General features: G+C 55.6%; 1 protein-coding gene across 1 annotated transcript in view; it reads right to left on the bottom strand.

The window, feature by feature from the left end:
- LOC144731389 (hepatocyte nuclear factor 6-like) overlaps window positions 1-21,924 on the bottom strand; it is an 84,427-nt gene that overhangs the window by 29,774 nt on the left and 32,729 nt on the right. Inside the window, 3 exon segments of the mRNA XM_078612407.1 lie at window positions 3,367-4,730; window positions 13,400-13,596; window positions 21,058-21,207. Of these exon segments, the coding sequence (XP_078468533.1) occupies window positions 3,367-4,730; window positions 13,400-13,596; window positions 21,058-21,207 (1,711 nt within the window).

Below are 21,924 nucleotides of genomic sequence, written 5' to 3'. Positions count from 1 at the left end.
CACCCGAACCGAGTCGGCGTCGAGTTGTCGGTTGCGGATGCCCCTCGCCACGAATGATCGCCGTGGTCAGGAATCGAACTCGGACAGATGGGTTCACGACGCAGTGCACCGACTACTGCGCCACCACTCCCCGCGTGTGTGTGTGTGCGTGCGAGTGTGTGCGTGCGAGTGCGTGCGTGTGTGTGCGTGCGAGTGTGTGTGTGTGCGAGTGTGTGCGTGTGTGTGCGAGTGCATGTGTGCGTGTGTGCGTGTGTGTGCGTGTGTGTGTGCGTGCGAGTGTGTGTGTTTGCGTGTGTGTGTGTGTGCGAGTGTGTGCGTGTCTTTGTCTCTGTGAGGACAGCATGGGGAGCGGTCGCGCAGTGGTTCACTGCGCTGCGAGCTCCGAGCTACCCGAGTTCGATTCCTTCATAGGTGCTCGCTAACGGCACTTGCCCCGACAGTTTGTTGGAGGCTATAGGGGAGACCTTTGTCTTTGTGTACGACAGGCGGGTGCTCGGCGCCCGAACACAATGGCCGCGCCATGGCGCGTTTACCGATCGATGCAGCTCGGGGTGACCCTGAGAGACGAGGAGGAGGAGCCGCTGGGGGTTGCAGGGACACAGGCGCAGCCCTGCAAGCGCCCCTCACCGTCGTCACGCGCACGCTCGACCCCGCGGGGTGAGCGCGAGCGCTGAGAAGGCGACGCCGTCTCGACAGCTCCCGCTCGGCCTCGTGCCGCGGGCAGCCCACGGGGCCCCGACTCGAGCCCCAACCCGAACCCGGGTCACGTGCCGGGCCCGGCGACAGTCACAACCCCCCGCCCCCCACAGCCCCCGACGATAGCGCTCGCGTTATAACGCCGCCGGGCCTGACGCCACAGCCCTAGCGCCAGAACCTCGCCCGCGAGACTCCCCTCACACTCTCACTCGTGTCAATCACGTAACTCTTCATTCTTTTACTCATTCAAATCACGGACTTGCGTTCATTCACTCGGTAAATCGCGGAACTGTCGCTCATGAAATCACGGCAATTAAATGCATTCACTCATTCAACCGCGGATGCTTTCATTCAATTACCCATCAAATAACGGAACTTTTATTCATGCACGTACTCATTCAATCTCGAGACTTTCCTTCGTTTGCGTACTCATTCAATTGCAGAGTTTTTTTCTCATCACACTGCTTTAATCGCGGTTAATTATTAATTCATTCGCCGAATTTTCATTCACATTCATTCAATCACAGCCCTTTCCCCCATTCACTCGTTAAATCATATCACCTTAATTCACTCACTTATTCAATCGCTGCACTATTTGTATTCACTCATTCAATCGTGGCATTTGCATTCACTAAATTTAGATATTTTAATTAATTTACTCATTCATTCGCGGCATTTTCATTCATTCACTCATTAAAGCGGCACTTTCATTCATTTACTCATTCATTCGCGACCACAGTAGTTGCGACTTGGCGGCGACCATCAGAACCATTTCCGCGCCTCCTCGAACGTCGACTGAGCTTCATGATCACCAGCCCTGGGGAGACAAAGGCGGTCGGGCGTGGCGTTGCCCACCCGCCCGCCCGCCTTCGTGGTGGGGGTGCTATTAGCGAGCTCCTCTCTCGGTAGGCCCGGCCCTCCACATAGAGAACACGAGCGTCTTCCACTCACGCCATCAGCCACGCGGCTCTCCTCGTGAGAGCGCCACCAACGCAGCCGCATTGGTGGTCCACACAGCGGCAACGTCTGCGCGCCGCGTCTCATGAGCGGCAGAGTCGGGCGAAGTGCCCAGAGGGTTGAATTCTTGACACGGACCCTCTCTGGCGGGTATGGGTCCATGCTCGGCACACAACTCTACGACGCATGAGTGTTCGCATGAAGGCAAAGACAAAGGTTCCTCGTGTTTCCTTAACACACTTTTTGAGGCAAGTACCTTGAGCGAAGTAGCCCCTATGAAAGTCGGCGCGGTACACGAGGGTGGCCAGCACCACGCCCGGCCGCCTTTGTCTCCCGAGTGACGACGTTTACACATCGCACCAGGTATTCATTTCAGGTTGAGTCGACCTGGAGGAGGCCGAAGACCGGTTCAGATAATCGTCACTGGTGTTGGCCGTGAGCGGGAATCAAACTTGGGAAGCCAGATTGGTATCGCAGCGCTGTAACCCCTACACTACCGCTCCCCATAGGCATGAACACACACACACAAACAAATGCTCACATATACATAGACACGCGCGGAAAGACAAAGATCCCCCGTATAGCCTTATCGGACTTTTGGGGCAAGTGCTGTTAACGAGCACATATGAAGGCCACATACACTCGCTCACACACACACGTGTACAGAGACACGCACACACACACATCTCCACACATCTCCACAAAGACAAAAATCCTCATATAATCTTAGCATACTTTTGGGACAAGTGCTGTTAGCACGTATATATATACACACTCACTTGCACACGCAAACACTTGCTCACACACACACTTGATCTCCCACACATACACAGATCTGCTCACACAGACACACACAGGTCTACACACAGATCCCCCGTATAGCCTTAACAGACTGTCGGGCAAGTGCTGTTAGCGAGCACCTATGAAGGCCGACACGACACACGATGGGGTGGGTGGCCAGCACCACGTCCGGCCGCCTTTGTCTCCCTCGTGGCAATGTTTACACACTGCACCAGGTACTCATTTGATGCTGAATCGACCTAGGGGATGCCCAGGACCGGTTCAGATAATCGTGACTCGTCGCGTTCGTAGCGCAGCATGCTAACCGCTACACGACCGCTCCTCACAGACACACACATACACACACTTCATCTCATGCCCATATATATATCTGCTCTCTCACGCCGCACACACACAGGTCTACACACACACACAGGTCTGCACACACACAGGTGTGCTGCTCACACACACACAGGTCTACACACACACACAGGTCTGCACACACACAGGTGTGCTGCTCACACACACACACACAGGTGTGCTGCTCACACACACACAGGTCTACACACACACACAGGTCTACACACACACAGGTGTGCTGCTCACACACAAACACGCAGGTGTGCTGCTCACACACACACACACACACACACACAGGTCTACACACACACAGGTGTGCTGCTCACACACACACACAGGTCTACACACACACAGGTGTGCTGCTCACACACACACACAGGTCTACACACACACAGGTGTGATGCTCACACACACACACAGGTCTACACACACACAGGTGTGCTGCTCACACACACACACAGGTCTACACACACACAGGTGTGCTGCTCACACACACACACAGGTCTACACACACACAGGTGTGCTGCTCACACACACACGCACACACACGCACGCACTTGCGTCCCTCCTCACCCGCCAGTCTGAGCGCCGACATCCTCTGGAATTCGGGCTCCTGGAGCCACTTCCACATGCGCCGGAACGTCTCGCGGCCCGACTTGAGTTTGCTCCACGGCTTCGGGTTGCGCAGCAGGTCGGACAGCGTCCCCTGCGAGCGGCACAGCACGCGTTGCGCGAACACAGCCTGCGGGATGCTGTAGCGCTTCAGCTCCGTGCTGATCCGTTGCGCCACCTCCCTCGTGTTGATCTCCTCCGCCTGTCCACCATGATGGCTTCCACCACCACCTCCACCACCACCACCACCGCCGCCTCCACCTCCCATGTGGCCTCCACCGCCCATGATTCCGCGGTCCCCCAGCCCACCTCTGGCGGCCAGCATGGCCCCGTGGTGGTGGTGATGGTGGTGGTGGTGAGGGTGGTGGTGAGGATGGTGCGGGTGGTGGTGGTGGTGAGGGTGCGGGTGGTGAGGGTGAGTTTGCATCCCGTTCAGGGACATCATCCCCGCGGCGGGAGATGCGAGGCCGCGTCCCAGCGACTGATCCGCGCGGCTCAGCATGGCCGCGTGGCCATCGAAGCCTCCGAGCACCTTGTCCCCCGCGCACAGCGCCGCGCCCGGCGGGTGCCCGTAGGCCGACGGCGGCTGCTGGGCCGCGTGCATGGCCGCGAGGCCGTTGCCGAGGCCCGAGCAGGCGAGCGGCGGCGGCGGCGGCAGAGCCGGTCCCATGGCCGCCATCTCCTTGTGGTAGTGGCCGTAGATGCTGCTGACGGAGGCCGGCAGCGGGGTCCGGTCGTCGCGCATGAGCGTGAACGACCCGCTGAGGTTGTGCGCCAGCCGCTGCTGCTGCTGCTGGTGCTGCTGGTGCTGGTGGTGCTGCTGGTGGTGATGGTGGTGGTGGTGGAATTTGTCCGACACGGTCGAGATGGGTGGGAGAGGCTGCAGCGGGGTCAGCGTCGCGTAGGTGCCCCCGCCCCCCCCGCCGCCGCTCAAGCCGACGCCGGGCGGGGACTCGCAGCCCATGGAGATGGCCGCGTGCAGTCCGTGCTCCCCGCGGTAGTCGCTCCCGTCCAGCATCGAGGCCACCATGCCGGGCACCATGGAGGCGCGGCCCGGGGCGGGCAGCTCGTACGAGGGCGGCTGCTGCTGCTGCGGGTGGCGGTGGTGAGGGCTGTGCGCGGCGCTCATCAGCGCTCCGGGCTGCGTCTGCTCGTGGTGGATGTCGCCCATGGCATCGATGAGAATCTCGGGGTTCATCCCTCCTCCTCCTGCTGCTGCTGCTGTGCCCTACCAGTCCTGTCTGTGACTGTTGTTATTATTCTTGTTGGTAAACATCCATGATGGAGAGCGATGAGGGGAGAGCGCGGCGGCGGCGGCTGCAGTGCTTGCGAGAGTGCGGGGAGGGGAGCGCGGGGAGAGGAGCGCGGGAAGAGGAGCGCGGGGAGGGCGCGGGGAGGGCGATGCGCGTCGCCCTCGCTCATCGCGGGCACTGAGACCCCCGCGCGTTCCGCCGCCGTGACGTCACCGCGCTCGCAAATTCAATCGCGCGGATCGGCTTCCCCATCCCCCGTACCACAACCACCCCTCCCCTCTCACCCCCCACACAGGACCCCCAACCAACTCCTCCCCCTAGAGGAGCCCCCCCTCCCCTCTCTCCCCCCACAAGACCCTCAACCCCCCACCCCCTCCATTGGACCCCCCACTCGTCCTAAAGGGTAGCAGACCTCTGACTGCCGATGAGACGCTGAATGTTGAAACCGGTCCGCGTGTGACCCGATCGGCAGCGTGCGAGCCCGCGCGTTGTGTGGGAACACGCACACAGCCACGAGGAGGAGGGGGCCAGCTACCTGCTCGTCTACTGCGTTGCTCACGGGGTCATGGGTGACGGGTGGGGTGGATGGGGGGGGGGGGATCGGGGGGTTAACCCCCACTATAAATACCAATAAATGACTATCACACAGCTATGAATGACAACGCCCTGGACAGTTATTTAATCCAAGAACAAAAACCTCGCTGAGTCTCAGGAGACCTTGCCAGGAGGATTCTGCCGCTGGCGCTGTGCTGGGACGTGGGGCCATGCGTTCCCCGAGAGGTTCACCTCCGTGAGGTTCGGAGGAGACCCGAGACCCCGGAGAATACCCCAGTGCCACGCTGCTGCTGCTGCCGCACACGAGGGGGCGACACGCAGCGCCTCCCGGCGGAGTTGGTCACCCATCAACTGACGAGGCTCGACCCGCTGAAGCTGCTGAGAGCGGCGCCGATCGGGGCGATTGATGTCCTCGGCAAGACGGAACTTCATTCATTGGTAACTCGACCGGAGCTGGAGTCTCACTCATGCGTTCTATTCTCAGAGGTGAATATCTCCCTTCTTTGAGCTCTGAGAAGAGCGGACTGTCCTGTTTTTTTTTATTGGCATCATCATCATCATCAACAGGATCATCGTCATCAGAAACAGCAGCTTCATCAGCAGCAGCTTTGTCATCAGCGGCATCAGTAACATCATCAGCAGCACCATCAGCATCAGCAGCATCGTCATCGGCATCAGCAGCAGGATCCAGAATCATCATCAGAAACAGCAGCAACACCATCATCATCAGCAGCAGCTTTGTCATCAGTAGCATCGTCATCAACAGCAGCATCATCATCAGCAGCAGCATCGTCATCAGCAGCAGCATCATCAACAGCAGCTGCATCAGCATCATCATCATCAGCAGCAGCAACAGCAGCAGCTTTATCATCAGCAGCAGCAGCATCGTCATCAACAGCAGCATCATCAACAGCAGCATTGTCATCAGCAGCAGCAGCATTGTCATCAGCAGCAGCAGACGCGGATTAGGGCGCGCGGAGCTCGAATCGATGCCGCGCTGCTGCTGCTGCTGCACGGGCCCAGATGCTCGCCCCGCGGGCTGCGCTCCCCGCCGCGTGGACACCCGCCCGGGCCGCGCGCGTGGGTGGACAAGGAGCAGCGCGGCACGCCCGGGTGAGTGGGTGGGTGGGTGTCCACCCACCCACCCGAGGTGGACACCGCGGCATTGCGAGCGCGTGAAGAACCCAGACAGATGTTGTAGGGGGACAGCCGCTCGACCTGAGGAGCGCCCTCTCTGGGCACCGCGGTGGTTGTCGCGTGGACCGTGGGTGCGGGGCAGGTCGGGGGGTGGGGGGGGGGGTGATGTGGGTGGGTAGGGGGCGCATTGATCCATGGGGGAGGGGAGAGAGGGGGGGGCCCTTCCCGATTGAAGTCGATATTTTCTGAGCAAAACCCATCGACAAAGCCGCATCGATTCGAGAGAGCGAGAGAGACGTAGCCAGGGAGATGGAGGGAGTGGGGTGGGGGTGAGGAGGAGGGAGACGCACGGGGCTATAGATGTGGAGAGATTGTCACGAAGAGTGAGGGCGATGGACAGAGGGCGAGGGAGAGAGAGAGAGGGTGAGAGAGGGAGCGGGGGTGAGAGACGTGGAGGGGATAGAGGGGGAGAGGTGAGGAGAGAGGGAGGGAGAGGCACAGACTTATCGTTACGGAGCGATCGTCACGAAGAGTGAGAGCGACGGACAGATGGCCGAGATGGGGAGCGAGAGTGAGAGAGAGAGGTGGAGAGTGAGAGAGAGAGAGGTGGAGGGAGAGTGAGAGAGGTGGAGGTGAAGAGTGAGAGAGGTGGAGGGAGAGTGAGAGAGGTGGAGATGAAGAGTGAGAGAGAGAGAGGTGGAGGGAGAGTGAGAGAGGTGGAGGTGAAGAGTGAGAGAGGTGGAGGGAGAGTGAGAGAGGTGGAGGTGAAGAGTGAGAGAGGTGGAGGGAGGGGTGGAGGTGGAGGGAGAGTGAGAGAGAGATAGAGGTGGAGGGAGAGGGGTTCTGGAGACACGAAGGGAGAGAGTGCAGGGTGAGAGAGATTGCGTGAGGGCGAGGGAGATTAAGAGAGAGTGAGGGAGAAAGTGGGGAGAAAGAGTGAGAGGGAGATGTGGAGAGCGATTAGAGAAGGGGAAAAGAAAGTGAATGAGAGTGAGGGAATGAGTGAGGAATGAGTGAGGGAATGGGTGAGAGAGGAGTGCGAGTGAGGGAATGAGTGAGGGAATGAGTGAGAGAGGAGTGAGAGTGAGAGAATGAGGGAGGGAATGAGTGAGAGAGGAGTGAGAGTGAGGGAATGAGTGAGGGAATGAGTGAGAGAGGAGTGAGAGAATGAGTGAGAGAATGAGTGAGGGAATGAGTGAGAGAGGAGTGAGAGTGAGAGAATGAGTGAGCGAGGGAATGAGTGAGGGAATGAGTGAGAGTAAAATGGGAAAGTGACAGATCGAGAGAGACGTGGAGGGGAGAGCGACACAGAACGAGGGAGGGAGGAGACGGACGTGGAGGGAGAGGAGAACGATCGACTCGCCGGTCGGCACCCATCTCCCGGCACGGCACCCTGCCGGTACGAGGGGCGGGAGTGGGGGGGGCAGGTGGCAGCGGGGGAGGGGAATGATGCACACAACATGTACACACTGACTACATATGAAGCACATGTAATATACACACTGAGCACACAACATGTACACACTGACTACATATGAAGCACATGTAATATACACACTGAGCACACAACATGTACACACTGACTACATATGAAGCACATGTAATATACACACTGAGCACACAACATGTACACACTGACTACATATGAAGCACATGTAATATACACACTGAGTACACAGAGACCACGTGGCGATGGCGGCTGCCGTCGTTGCCCACGTGGGGGTGGTTCGTCTGGGCCGACGTCACAGGTCGGGGGGGGGGGGGGTCTATGACGTCATCACGGTGTGCAAACCAATCGACGCCTCCTTTGGGTCGCACGGGGGGCGGGGGGTTGGACCCTCCCCCTCCACCCGTGTCGACGACTCGTGCCAACTAGACACCACCACCACACTCGGTTCAACCACCACCACCACACTCTGTTCAACCACCAGCACCACCACACTCTGTTCAACCACCACCACCACCACCACCACACTCTGTTCAACCACCACCACGCTGTGTTCAACCACCACCACCACACTGTTCAATCACCACCACCACACTCTGTTCAACCACCACCACCACCACGCTGTGTTCAACCACCACCACCACCACCACGCTGTGTTCAACCACCACCACCACACTCTGTTCAACCACCACCACCACCACGCTGTGTTCAACCACCACCACCACCATGCTGTGTTCAACCACCACCACCACACTCTGTTCAACCACCACCACCACCACACTCTGTTCAACCACCACCACCACCACGCTGTGTTCAACCACCACCACGCTGTGTTCAACCACCACCACCACACTCTGTTCAACCACCACCACCACACTCTGTTCAACCACCACCACCACGCTGTGTTCAACCACCACCACCACCACCACCACGCTGTGTTCAACCACCACCACCACACTCTGTTCAACCACCACCACCACCACGCTGTGTTCAACCACCACCACCACCACGCTGTGTTCAACCACCACCACCACACTCTGTTCAACCACCACCACCACCACACTCTGTTCAACCACCACCACCACCACGCTGTGTTCAACCACCACCACCATCACGCTGTGTTCAACCACCACCACCACCACACTCTGTTCAACCACCACCACCACACTCTGTTCAACCACCACCACCACCACCACGCTGTGTTCAACCACCACCACCACACTCTGTTCAACCACCACCACCACGCTGTGTTCAACCACCACCACCACCACACTCTGTTCAACCACCACCACCACCACGCTGTGTTCAACCACCACCACCACACTTTGTTCAACCACCACCACCACCACACTCTGTTCAACCACCACCACCACCACCACGCTGTGTTCAACCACCACTACCACACTGTGTTCAACCACCACCACCACACTTTGTTCAACCACCACCACCACCACCACACTCTGTTCAACCACCACCACCACCATCACGCTGTGTTCAACCACCACCACCACACTTTGTTCAACCACCACCACCACCACCACACTCTGTTCAACCACCACCACCACCACGCTGTGTTCAACCACCACTACCACACTTTGTTCAACCACCACCACCACCACCACCACACTTTGTTCAACCATCACCACCACACTGTGTTCAACCACCACCACCACACTTTGTTCAACCACCACCACCACCACCACCACACTTTGTTCAACCACCACCACCACACTTTGTTCAACCACCACCACTACCACTCTGTGTTCAACCACCACTACCACACTGTGTTCAACCACCACCACCACCACCACACTTTGTTCAACCACCATCACCACACTTTGTTCAACCACCACCACTACCACACTGTGTTCAACCACCATCACCACAGTGTTCAACCACCACCACCACACTGTGTTCATCCACCACCACACTGTGTTCAACCACCACCACCACACTGTGTTCAACCACCACCACCACCACCACACTGTGTTCATCCACCACACTCTGTTCAACCACCACCACACTGTGTTCAACCACCACCACCACCACACTCTGTTCAACCACCACACTGTGTTCAACCACCATTACATTGAAACTCAGAACAACACCAGTGACGGTTATTTTAACTGGTACTGGGGTTCCCCTAGGTCGACTGAACCTCAAATGAGTACCTGGTTGGTGTGTAAACATCTTCCCTAGGTGTGGTCTGGAGGTGGTGGTGTGGTAACAGGTGTGGTGTGGAGGTGGTGGTGTAGTAGTGGGGGTGGAGGTGGTGGTGGTGTAGTAGTGGGTGTGGTGTGGAGGTGGTGGTGTAGTAGCTGGTGTGGTGTGGAGGTGGTGGTGTAGTAGCTGGTGTAGTGTGGAGGTGGTGGTGTAGTAGCTGGTGTGGTGTGGAGGTGGTGGTGTAGTAGCTGGTGTGGTGTGGATGTGGTGGTGTAGTAGTGGGTGTGGTGTGGAGGTGGTGGTGTAGTAGCTGGTGTGGTGTGGAGGTGGTGGTGTAGTAGCTGGTGTGGTGTGGAGGTGGTGGTGTAGTAGTGGGTGTGGAGGTGGTGGTGTAGTAGTGGGGGTGGTGGTGTAGTAGCTGGTGTGGTGTGGAGGTGGTGGTGTAGTAGCTGGTGTGGTGTGGAGGTGGTGGTGTAGTAGCTGGTGTGGTGTGGAGGTGGTGGTGTAGTAGCTGGTGTGGTGTGGAGGTGGTGGTGTAGTAGTGGGTGTGGAGGTGGTGGTGTAGTAGTGGGTGTGGAGGTGGTGGTGTAGTAGTGGGTGTGGAGGTGGTGGTGTAGTAGTGGGTGTGGAGGTGGTGGTGTAGTAGTGGGTGTGGAGGTGGTGGTGTAGTAGTGGGGGTGGAGGTGGTGGTGTAGTAGTGGGTGTGGAGGTGGTGGTGTAGTAGTGGGTGTGGAGGTGGTGGTGTAGTAGTGGGTGTGGAGGTGGTGGTGTAGTAGTGGGTGTGGAGGTGGTGGTGTAGTAGTGGGTGTGGAGGTGGTGGTGTAGTAGTGGGTGTGGAGGTGGTGGTGTAGTAGTGGGGGTGGAGGTGGTGGTGTAGTAGTGGGTGTGGAGGTGGTGGTGTAGTAGTGGGGGTGGAGGTGGTGGTGTAGTAGTGGGTGTGGAGGTGGTGGTGTAGTAGTGGGTGTGGAGGTGTAGTAGCTGGTGTGGTGTGGAGGTGGTGGAGCAAAGTGTGGGTACGCATCCCTCCCTGTCACCGGTCCCAAGCTACCCAGTCAGCGTGGAGGAGGAGGAGGAGGAGGCCTGGAGCTCCCTCGGGAGTCTTTCCGCCGGCAGCGCCTTAGGCCGCCGTGCGGTTTGTCCGCTGGCACACATCTGCCAAAGAGGGGCTTCCGTGACTAAAACTCCACTGGAAACGGCTACCGCGTTCCTGACTTTCGGAAACCGGTAACCGATTCTGAATACGGTTGTCGTTTAACAACTCGTGTGTGTAAATATCGATTGTGGGTGCGTTTGAGTGTGCGTAGTGTGCGCGTGTGTGTAAACGTCAATATGCGCGCGCGTGTGTGTGCGAATATGCATATGCGTGGTGTGTGTGTTTAAATATCAATATGCATGTGTGTGTGTGTTGATACACGTGCGTACGCGTGTGTGAATATCAATACGCGTGCGTGTGTGTATCTGTGTGTGTGTGTGTGTATCTCTGTGCGTATCTGCGTGTGCATGTGTGTGTGTGTGCGTGTATGTATCTCTGTGTGTGTATTTGTGTGAGTGTGTGCCTATGCTTGTGTGTCTGTGTGTGTGGGGAGCGGTAGTGTAGCCGTTAGCGCGCTGCGCTACGAACCTGGCGACCCGAGTTCGATTCCCGCTCACGGCCACCACCAGTGACGAATATCTGAACCAGTCCTGGGCCTCCCCTAGGGTCGATTCAGTCTTAAATGAGTACCTGGTGCGGTGTGTTAACATCGCAACTCGGGAAAAAAGGCGGTCGGGCGTGGTGTTGGCACCCACCCCCTCGTGTGCCGTGCCGGCATTCGTAGGTGCTGCTCGATAGCAGCACTTGCCCCAACAGTCTGTTTAGGCTACACGGGGGGTCTTTGTCTTTGTCCTGTAAATGTGTGTGTAGATATGTGAATATGCGCTAATGTGTGTGTGCATGTTGATATATATGTGTGTGTATGTATGTTGACATATATGTGTGTGTGTGTGTATGTTGACATATATGTGTGTGTGTGTGTATGTTGACATATATATATGTGTGTGTGTGTGTATGTTGACATATATATGTGTGTGTGTGTATGTTGACATATGTGTGTGTGTGTGTGTGTATGTTGACATATATGTGTGTGTGTGTGTGTATGTTGACATATATGTGTGTGTGTGTGTATGTTGACATATATATATGTGTGTGTGTGTATGTTGACATATGTGTGTGTGTGTATGTTGACATATATGTGTGTGTGTGTGTGTATGTTGACATATATGTGTGTGTGTGTGTATGTTGACATATATGTGTGTGTGTGTGTGACAGGAGTCCCTGGTTCGGGGTATAAACATCCCCACTGGCTGGGCGTGGTGCTGTTATGGGTGCTCCCTAACAGCACATGCCCCAAACATCGGTTAAGTCTATACGGGGGATTTTTGTTGTTGATTTGTCTTTATATGCTTGTATATATATGTACGCTGAAACAATTGAGCGTGTGTGTTTGTGTATACGTATATGTGGCTTTGTGTAATGTATAACGTTAATATGATTGTACGTACGTGTGTGTATCTGCGCGTGCGCCTATGCATATATAGTGTGTTTATATGGATATGTATCTGTGAGTTTATTTAACACGAGCAAAAACTTATCCCATCAGCCACATGGCCTTCTAGGAGAGCGTAATTGCTGGCAACATTGGTTCAACGTGAGCCCACGCTGGACTGGTTTCGATTTTCGGTGTCCCATCAGCAGACCCAGGCTTCCTTTAACCAATGCTGGTTGATGACTATTGGCACGGATCCTTTTTGGTAGATACGGACCCTAGCTCGACGCTAAACTCGTGATTATTTTATGTTAAGGCACAGACATATACCCCCCGTGTAGCCTCAACAGACTGTTGGGGCAAGTGGGACCTATGAAGGCCGGCACGGCACACGAGGGGGTGGGTGGCCAGCACCACACCCGACCGCCTTTGTCTCCCCAGTGGCGATGTTTACACACCGACACTAGGTACTCATTTGAGGTAGAGTCGCCCTACGCGAGGTCTTGGACCAGTTGAGGTACTCGTAACCGATGTTAGCCGTGAGCGGGAATCGAACTCGGGTGGGCGGGTTCGTAGCACAGCGTGCTAGGCGCTACACTACCGCTCCCCACTCTCAAACACACTCGCTCACACACACACGTGCACACACACACACTTGCTCACACACACACACACGTGCACACACACACACTCGCTCACACACACACACGTGTACACACACACTCGCTCACACACACATACACACGTGCACACACACACTTGCTCACACACACACACACACACGTGTACACACACACTCGCTCACACACACATACACACGTGCACACACACACTTGCTCACACACACACACGTGTACACACACACTCGCTCACACACACATACACACGTGCACACACACTACACGAGACCCCACCGTGACCAGCACAGCTTCTTCACCGGCGCCGCAGTGGAGAAGATGAGCGACACGGGGATGGAGCGGACGATCCTCTTCCTCCCGCTCCACACGTCTCTCCCTGCAGCCAGCCCCGAGGAGCTGGAGGGGGTGGGAGGGGAGGCTTCTGGGCTTCCTGAGTGCCCCGATTCCGTGTGGTGCCAGGGAAGAGAGGTCCCCTACACAGAGGGGGTTCTCACGGGGCCGCGCAGGGGACTCTTTGCAGATTGGAACTCATTCACGGAAACGCATCGATCCGCCGCCCCTCGCCAGCGCGTCTGCTTCGGGCTTTTTGGCTCCCGGCAAGGTACTGGCGAGTGACATTGTGAAGGGGTCGGGCGATGGGGGAGGGTTATCGATGGAGGTTTCGGGGTGGGAGTGGGGGGAGGGGAGGGGCTTGAATGTGGCGCTGCTCGGAGTGTTCGGGAGACAAAGGCGGCCGCGTGTGGTTCCTGGCCACGCCACCGTCATCACGAACGAACGTTCGTCGTCCCTGCCCTTGACCGGTGCTCGCTGAGAGCCTGTGGAGGAAACACGGGAGATGTGTGCGCGCGAACGTGGGGCTCGCCTGCGGAACACGAGCGCGTGGGTTCGATGCCGGACCCCATGTGCGTTCCCTCTCTCTCTGTTCTCCGGGTCACCTCCGGCGATCACAATGTGCGGCGAGGTCGCCTCTGGCAGAGAGCTCGGATCTTATCGAGCTTCACGAAGCCGGCGACGCGAGTTCGATTCCCGCTCACGGCCAACATTGGTGACTAATATCTGAACTAGTCTTGGGCCTCCCCTCGGTCGATTCAGCTTCAAATGCGTACCTAGTGCTGTGTATAACATCATCGCCACTGGGAAGACAAAGGCGGTCGGGCGTTGTGCTGGCCACCCACCCACCCACTTATGTACCGCTCCGGCCTTCAAAGGTGCTCGCTAACAGCACTTGCACTAACAGTCTGTTCAGGCTATACGGGACTCTGTCTTGTATATACATATATACGTGTGCGTGTGTGTGGGGAGCGGTGGCGCAGTGGTCAGCGTGCTGCACTACGAACACGGTGACCCGAATTCGATCCTCGCTCTCGACAAACATCGGTGACGACTGTCTGAGCGGGTCCTGGGTCCTTCTCTAGGTCGACTCAGACTTAAATTAGTGCCTGGTGCGTTGTGTAACTATCAGCACTCGGGAGACAAAGGCGGCAGGGCGTGGTGTTGGCTATCCACTCCCTCGTGGACCGTGCCGCCCTTAATGGGTGCTCGCTAACACCCCCTGCCCCAACAGCCTGCTACAAGCTATATAGGACATCTTTGTCTTTGTGCATATATGTACGCGTGTATTTATTTGTGCACACGTACAACTGGGAGCTACTGTCGATATACTGCCTGTAAACTATCAGTATACTGCTGTCTTTGTTGACTGTCTGTAGACTTCGCGCTATACTCGTATAGCAGCCGTGACAAGGATGCTGTTTGCTGCTGGCCGCTCTGCGTTTCTGGGCCTTTGGAGGCCACGTGTTCGTGCGACTGCGTCGAAAACGTACCAGCATCCCGTGACTCGACAGCCGTCCTGATCGGCGACTCGAGCGCCGTTCACGTCGGCTCGTTCAACCTTCGAACCAGCGCGCCTCACGTTTCCCGTCCGCTGCGTTTGGAGTTTCGTAGTCAATGTGTTTTGTTGTGCCGTACTCTCTATGCGCGCGATCTCGATCCTCGCTTGCGCGTTAATTATCAGTCTCAATAAAGGCTCACACGGTCATGAATGTAAATCATAATGAATGATTGTCTATTAACAGTTCACAGATTTCACACGCAGATTTGTATCAAATGCGTTTAATGTTTTTGCGCCCAAGTTCTGGAAACACCCGGTTTCATCTCTTGCGGCTTTTGGCTGCTGGCCATCGAACAGCGACGGTCACTGCATCGGGCGCTTTCAGGTGCGCTTCTGCGGCCGTCTGGAACGATCTTCCTTCCGATATTAGGAAGCCACCGGAGCTACGCACTTTTCAATATTTAATTAAAAACGAATTTCTGTAGAGCTGCTTTGCGTGTTCAGTTTGATGTCCTTCCCTCCGCACCTCCGATTAGCGCGGTTGGCTACGTACGGTGCGAAAGAAATGCAACATCAAATTGATCTAAAAGTCTATTTGTAATTTTAAATCTGTTTATTGTGGAATGATGTTGTCTGCCGGTCGAGTCGCTCTGGGAAAATAGCCTATTTGGTCATTGGGCTTTACTCGGGAAATACACTTATTATTATTCTGAATTTTGGACACTTTATCGGAACGTCGGACACCGTGCAGAAAACACACGACGGTGCGACATCGAAGGTCCACGAGAGAGTCCATGGCACAGCGCGAGTAGCACGAATATCCACGCAGAATCGTGCACTTTCGTGCCCTAGCGAAGCAGTCGGTACAGAACGAGCGAGTGAGCCTACGGCCATCGACACGAAACTTATCGTAGATAGCGGGGGTGACTGATCATACTTCACCAAGCTGGTCAGTACGGGTGAAGGATGCGGTCCCAGCTGGGTCATATATACATCGTATGACTCGACCCTGATGTTAGCCGTGGCCAGGAATGGGACTTAGGGTCGGACTATCCTCCTCCCTCCTCCTCCCTCTTCCTCCCTCCTCCTCCTCCTCGTGGCATCGCGGGGCCGAGCGGGGAGCCACGCGTTCCGCGCTGGGGTGACGCTCGTGGTGGTGGTGGTGATGGTGGTGTTGTTGTTTTTCCTCTCGGGTTAACGCAGCGAACAAACACGCGACGTTGATTGTCTCCTGGCGGCCCCATTTCCTTCCCGCATCTACCCCGAGGACCGCGTCTGGTTCCACACCGCCACGTGGCTGCTGCTGCCTCCCCTCTCCTCGTCTGTGACTTCTCCTCCTCCTCGTCTGTGACTTCTTCTCCTGCTGCTCGTCGCTCACGCGAAGTCCTCCCTCCCTCCCTGCGAGAGCGAGCGACTTTCCTGTGCGGAACGCGCTTGCAAGCTGTGCCGACGTCGCAATGATTGCAGTTCAAAACGACGCGAGCGAGACGGTGAACACGCGGCAAAGGAGACGCAGCGATTCGCCAATCGATTCGCGGACCTTGAATCATCCGCGGTTCTCTCTCCGAGGTGAGCGGGGGAGGGTTGCTGATGATAGTGGGGGGCGGGGGTGGAAGGGGTCCAAGCGTGGGGTGAGGGGGGGCGCGATCGTTCCCCACCCCCACCCCCTACTGAAAAGCATCAACATTGGTATTTTATTGATGATAGTTATTTCCGAAAGAGTGTGCATTAAATATTTTTAATGTGGGGGCCCTTGTTTAAAGGAACTTAATATTTAGAGACCGCTCTCCCTTTGGTAAGTTCCTAGTCCCGCCTCTGGCGGATGGGGGCGGGGGGAGGGTCTGGGTGACTCATTGAGTTTTAAGTGAAATCATGAAAGAGACGCGGGGAGCGAAAAACCCTAAATGAAGGCGCGCTAATGATTGAGTCGCGGGGGTGCGCTCATGAATAATGCATGAGCCCCCCCCCCCCGCGCGCTTGAAGCTCCTAATGGGCTTTGATGCCCGCTCTCATCCCCGCAAAGGTCGCTTCACTTTGTTGAAACGCAGTTGCTGAGAAACAAGACCCAACACGTCAGGCGAGCGGCCAGCAACAACCAGCACCGTGATCGAAGTCGTCCTGACTTCGAGCGCGACGCGCGGCCTCGGAGTGAGCCAAGTGGTTGGGAAGGTGAGAGACGAGGATGTGGTGGAGGGAGTTCCACAGTGGAGGAGTGCGAAGGGAGAAGCAGAGAGAGAGGTTAGGTGATCTGCAGTGTGGTGAGTGGGTTGGTGAGTGGGTGGGTCAGTAGGTGAGTGGGTGGGTGGGTGAGTGGGTGGGTGGGTGAGTAAGTGGGTGGGTCAGTAGGTGAGTGAGTGGGTTCTTGTGACCTGCAGTGTGGTGGGTGTGGTGATGGTAGTTGGACACGGTGTGTTAGATGAGTGAGTTGTTGTTGTGAGTGAGTGGATGGGTGAGTGGATGGGGTGAGTGTTTGAGTGAGTGGGTAGATGAGTGAGTTGTTGTTGTGAGCTGCAGTGTGGTGGTCGTTGAACACAGGTGGTGGATCAGACGAAACAGTCAGTGTCTGATTGACCGACTCCTCCACATGTGTCGAGGAATCAACGAGTGACGTTCACGGGAGCAGGAACCTGCGTGGCAGTAGCAATAGGCGAGTGATAAGGAGTGTGACTGACCGAGTGAGCGAGTGATTTGGTGAGTGAATCCGACACAAAACAGAGGCAGGCGAAAAATAATGAGGCGAGGTGAGGGGGGGGGGGTGACGCGGTATGAATCTCGATCGTCGGTCTCTGAGCTGTCTGTGATTGCGGTGCGCGATCTGAACGCAGCGAGAGGCCGGGAGCAGAGGGAGGAGATGGTTCGCGGCGGTGGCGTTACTCGACGAGACTCAATGAAGCTGTCACGACGATCCGCCATCACTTGTCGAGGTCATTTATTATCGCGGTCATGCTGAGTGGCTGACCATACTTCACCACGCTGGTGGTGAAATATTGTCAGGACAGACTATGAAGTCTGACATGGCGCACGAGGGTGTGGGTGGCCAACACCACGCCCGGTCGCCTTTGTCTCCCTTGTAGCTCTACATATCACACCATGCACTCATTTAGAGCCGAGTCGACCTAGGGGATGCCCAGGACCGGTTCAGATAATCATCAATGGTGTTGGTGGTGAGCGGGAATCGAACTCGGGTCGCCGAATTTGGAGGGCATAGCAACAGCAGCCGCAGTTCCCCAATCAATGGTGGTGACATCACCACGGTGCTTATACCAGGCTAGGTGCACCTTGAGGACACGTTAACGTCTTCTCCCTTAGCGCGTGGAGGGGGCCCGCGTGTCCCGGCGCCTCCACACGACGGGTCGAGTTTTGCTCTGGGTGCCCGAACGCCTCGACTGGCTAGAGCCACGCTCGCTGTGCGCTTGAGAGACGGGAGTGGGGTTGGGGGGGGGTTGGAGGGGAGCTGTGGATGGGGGTGGGGCTTCGTCTAAGAGCCTCTTCCTTCAGGACCATTGCTCTGAGAGCCGTACCCTACAACTCTCTCTCTCCCTCTCTCGAGAAGACTTTCCTCTACCCGAGTTGTGTCCATCGTGGTGTCCCAGTTTTACACACTCCTGCTACCCTTTAGATTTCTCGCCTGGCTCAATAAAATCCACGTGGCACTCGAGAGCTGTCTTGCGCTGGGCGGCAACCACCCACTCGAGCGCCACATCCTGCCGAGCTCCCGAGACGTGACGAGGCCACGACTCCTTACGGGAGCTTGGTAAGACTACCTCTCCCCCCCCGTCATAGTAATGTGGGATTCACACGGTTGACACAAGAGGGGAGTCGAACTCGGGCTCGAAACCATCAGAGCCTTGAGTAAATGCGCTTGCATGGACATCACAGGGCCTGTGATTTACTCAACGTCCTGCGCAGGACTTCATCAGAATCAGAATCTCTAATATTTTTCCTGGAGGAATCCGATGAGCTCTGAAGCTATTTTTCACAATCGGGGCGCGTCAGCAAGTTACAGCAGCAAACAATAAACACAAACACGACAGAAGTAATACAATAGAGAGTAGGTAAGCAAGTCACGAAAAACAAATCGATCATTAAAGTATGTAAGTCCAAATTACAAAAGTGCATACACTGCTGCCGATTTTTCAACACTAAACGCAAACTTAGGTAAGGCAGCAAAACCACACCAAGACAACTAAAATTAAAATAACTAATAAAATTGCACATTAAAATTTGAAATATCGATACCTGGGTAAAAATCAAAGTTACAAATCACTTCCTTCATCCACTCCGCGTTCCATTCCACAAACATTACATCGGGTTTCGAGTGCATTCCAAAACTCGCGGTGCCAATCCACCTTGTTTAACTTCGCATCGTTTAAAACGTGTATAAACCGATCGTTATTGTTAATCATAAACTTAGTCTAGATTTGCGCACAGCAAAATAAGCACAGCACATTCGGGCCATTGCCCCCCGAAACGTCCCCTCTGAAGGCCGCAGTATTTGGTGACGAGTGTGGTTGCGTTGTGGAGAGGTTGAGAGGTTGATCCGGGGACGAGCGTGGCCGCCGTGAAGCCTAAGATTCATCTGCGCTTTGCGTCTCTGGGGAACGCGAGCGATAGCTGTGGAGAGATCATGACTAACGGTGAGTATGCTAATGCATTCTCGAGCTGATTGCTGCCGAGTCTTTACGTTATCACCGAGTCAACCTCGCGAATGAGACTCCATTCCTGGTCTCTTGAGTTCCCAACCAGGTTCACGGAATCAACTCGAGATTTTAACCTGTTCTCTACCTTCATATTTCTCTCTTTTAACTTTGAGCTGTCGCACTGGACCTGTGATGGTCAATCTCTGGGGGGCTCCATGCCACGGCTGGGCATACATGTCCTTGCACGTGAGAAGACGTCTTCACCGGAGGGCTATTTTCATTGACAAGGTTGTTTTCCGTAGATCTGCTCTCCATTGATCTCACCCGTTGTTGTTGTTGTTGTTGTCGTTGTTGTTGTTACCGTTGTTGTTGTTGTTGTCGTTGTTGTTGTTGTTGTTACCGTTGGACAATCCGACTGATTGTCGATTAATACTTCCCAGATTTCGCGCGCACTTTGGATCAAAATCATTTTAATGTCACTGCCTCAAAGATTGGATGCACCGAGTATCGTCTTCTGACGTTTCCACTCTGCCATCTCTGTCCTCGTTTACACTGACTCTATTAAAATTACATTATTAAAGTTTCACTGTGAATGTCATTTTAGAACGTCATTGCTATTATTAAGTTTGTAAGGTCGCACTAATGACACACAAGGTGCTTGCCACGGATGAACCACGACACCACCTCCTTGCTGATCTCGTTCTTGGAGCATGAACCACCATCACGCGAACTCCGGTGGTCATCCTCGCGGCAGCTGTTGGCTGCTCGCCATTGAACAAAGATGGCCGCTGCATCGCGTGCTTTCAGGTGCGCGTCTGCGGCCCGTCTCGAACGCTCTTCCTTCTAAATCGAGATTAAAAACTAATTGTTAAAACAATTTTTTCGTGTTTAGTTGTTTGTCCTTCCCCCGCACATCCGATTAGCACGGTTGGCTAAGTACCTTTGCCAAAGAAGTTCAACATAATACATACATTGCGTGTGGGTGCTTAGCTCTGGGAAGGAAACATATGCAGAACCCGGGGGAAACCCATGCAGAACAGGGGGAGAACATACAAACTCCACACTCTAGCACTGACTTTTGCTTTGCAGAACAGGGGGAGAACATACAAACTCCACACTCTAGCACTGACTTTTGCTTTGCAGAACAGGGGGAGAACATACAAACTCCACACTCTAGCACTGACTTTTGCTTTGCAGAACAGGGGGAGAACATACAAACTCCACACTCTAGCACTGACTTTTACTTTGGAGAACAGGGGGAGAACATACAAACTCCACACTCTAGCACTGACTTTTACTTTGCAGAACAGGGGGAGAACATACAAACTCCACACTCTAGCACTGACTTTTGCTTTGGAGAACAGGGGGAGAACATATAAACTCCAAACAAAGACAAACTCCACAGGACATGGGAAGAACACACAAACTTCACGCGAGAGAGGCGCGTGGGTCGGGAATCGAACCCGGGCCTCGTCGTCGATGCGGGGCCCCGCGCGTCGCCACGCCTCCTGCTGCCCGTGAACGCCGCGGGAGGAGCCACCCGCGTGATCGCGCGCCTCTCGCCTGCCCGGCACCGAGCAGATGTGCAGCGCCTCAAGGAGTCGTGGACGCACCTTGGATAGGATCCCCGATTAAAGCGGGGATTACGGGTCGCGCTGTATTGACGCAGTCGCCGGGGAAATGGACTCTGGCGCTGATGATCTCCCGCTCAGGAGCTTTGCCTCCACAGCCCCAGAAGAAGGAGAGGCGGGTGACGTCTCATTTCACTCCAAGCGGTGGCCGCACAAAGAGACCACGGGACCGGCAGCCCCCCCCCCCCACAACACAAAGCCGCCCCCCCCCCGCCCACCTATAACTCTACTCTGTTCTTTCGCACAATGGCAACAGCAGGCATGAGAGTCCAGGTTCTCGATGCCGATGTCGAGGTCTGCTGCTCGTCACAACGAGAAGGCTCCAGGAGAAAGAGAGTGAGAGAGAGAGAGAGTGCAGTCATGTCTCTGCACGGCCACAATCACACTCCCGCCACGGTCCATGGTTCCACCGGAGTCTGCGAGGAGGCGTTAGCACAGTGGGGAGCACAGGTGGTTCATCTGGCGGTCATCTCAGTTGGTCAACCCCAAGGCATCTGGGTCTGTTCCGTGACCTCCTCCTGCCCGCGAGCCTTCGACGCTTCACGTGGCCTCAGAGTGCACCTGGCCTGGCACAAGCGCCGTGGTGAGGTCGACGCTACTTAGTAGTGAACGGCGGGTATCGTTGTTGTGAGTGTGTAAGTGGGTGTGAGTATGTAAGTGGGTGTGAGTGTGTAAGTGGGTGTGAGTGTGTAAGTGGGT

The sequence above is a fragment of the Lampetra planeri genome, chromosome 39 (assembly GCF_965212315.1).
Source record: "Lampetra planeri chromosome 39, kcLamPlan1.2.h2, whole genome shotgun sequence".
Lineage (NCBI taxonomy): Eukaryota > Metazoa > Chordata > Hyperoartia > Petromyzontiformes > Petromyzontidae > Lampetra > Lampetra planeri.
The sequence above is the reverse complement of the archived record's forward strand: the minus strand, read 5'-3'. Positions and strand labels throughout refer to the sequence as shown.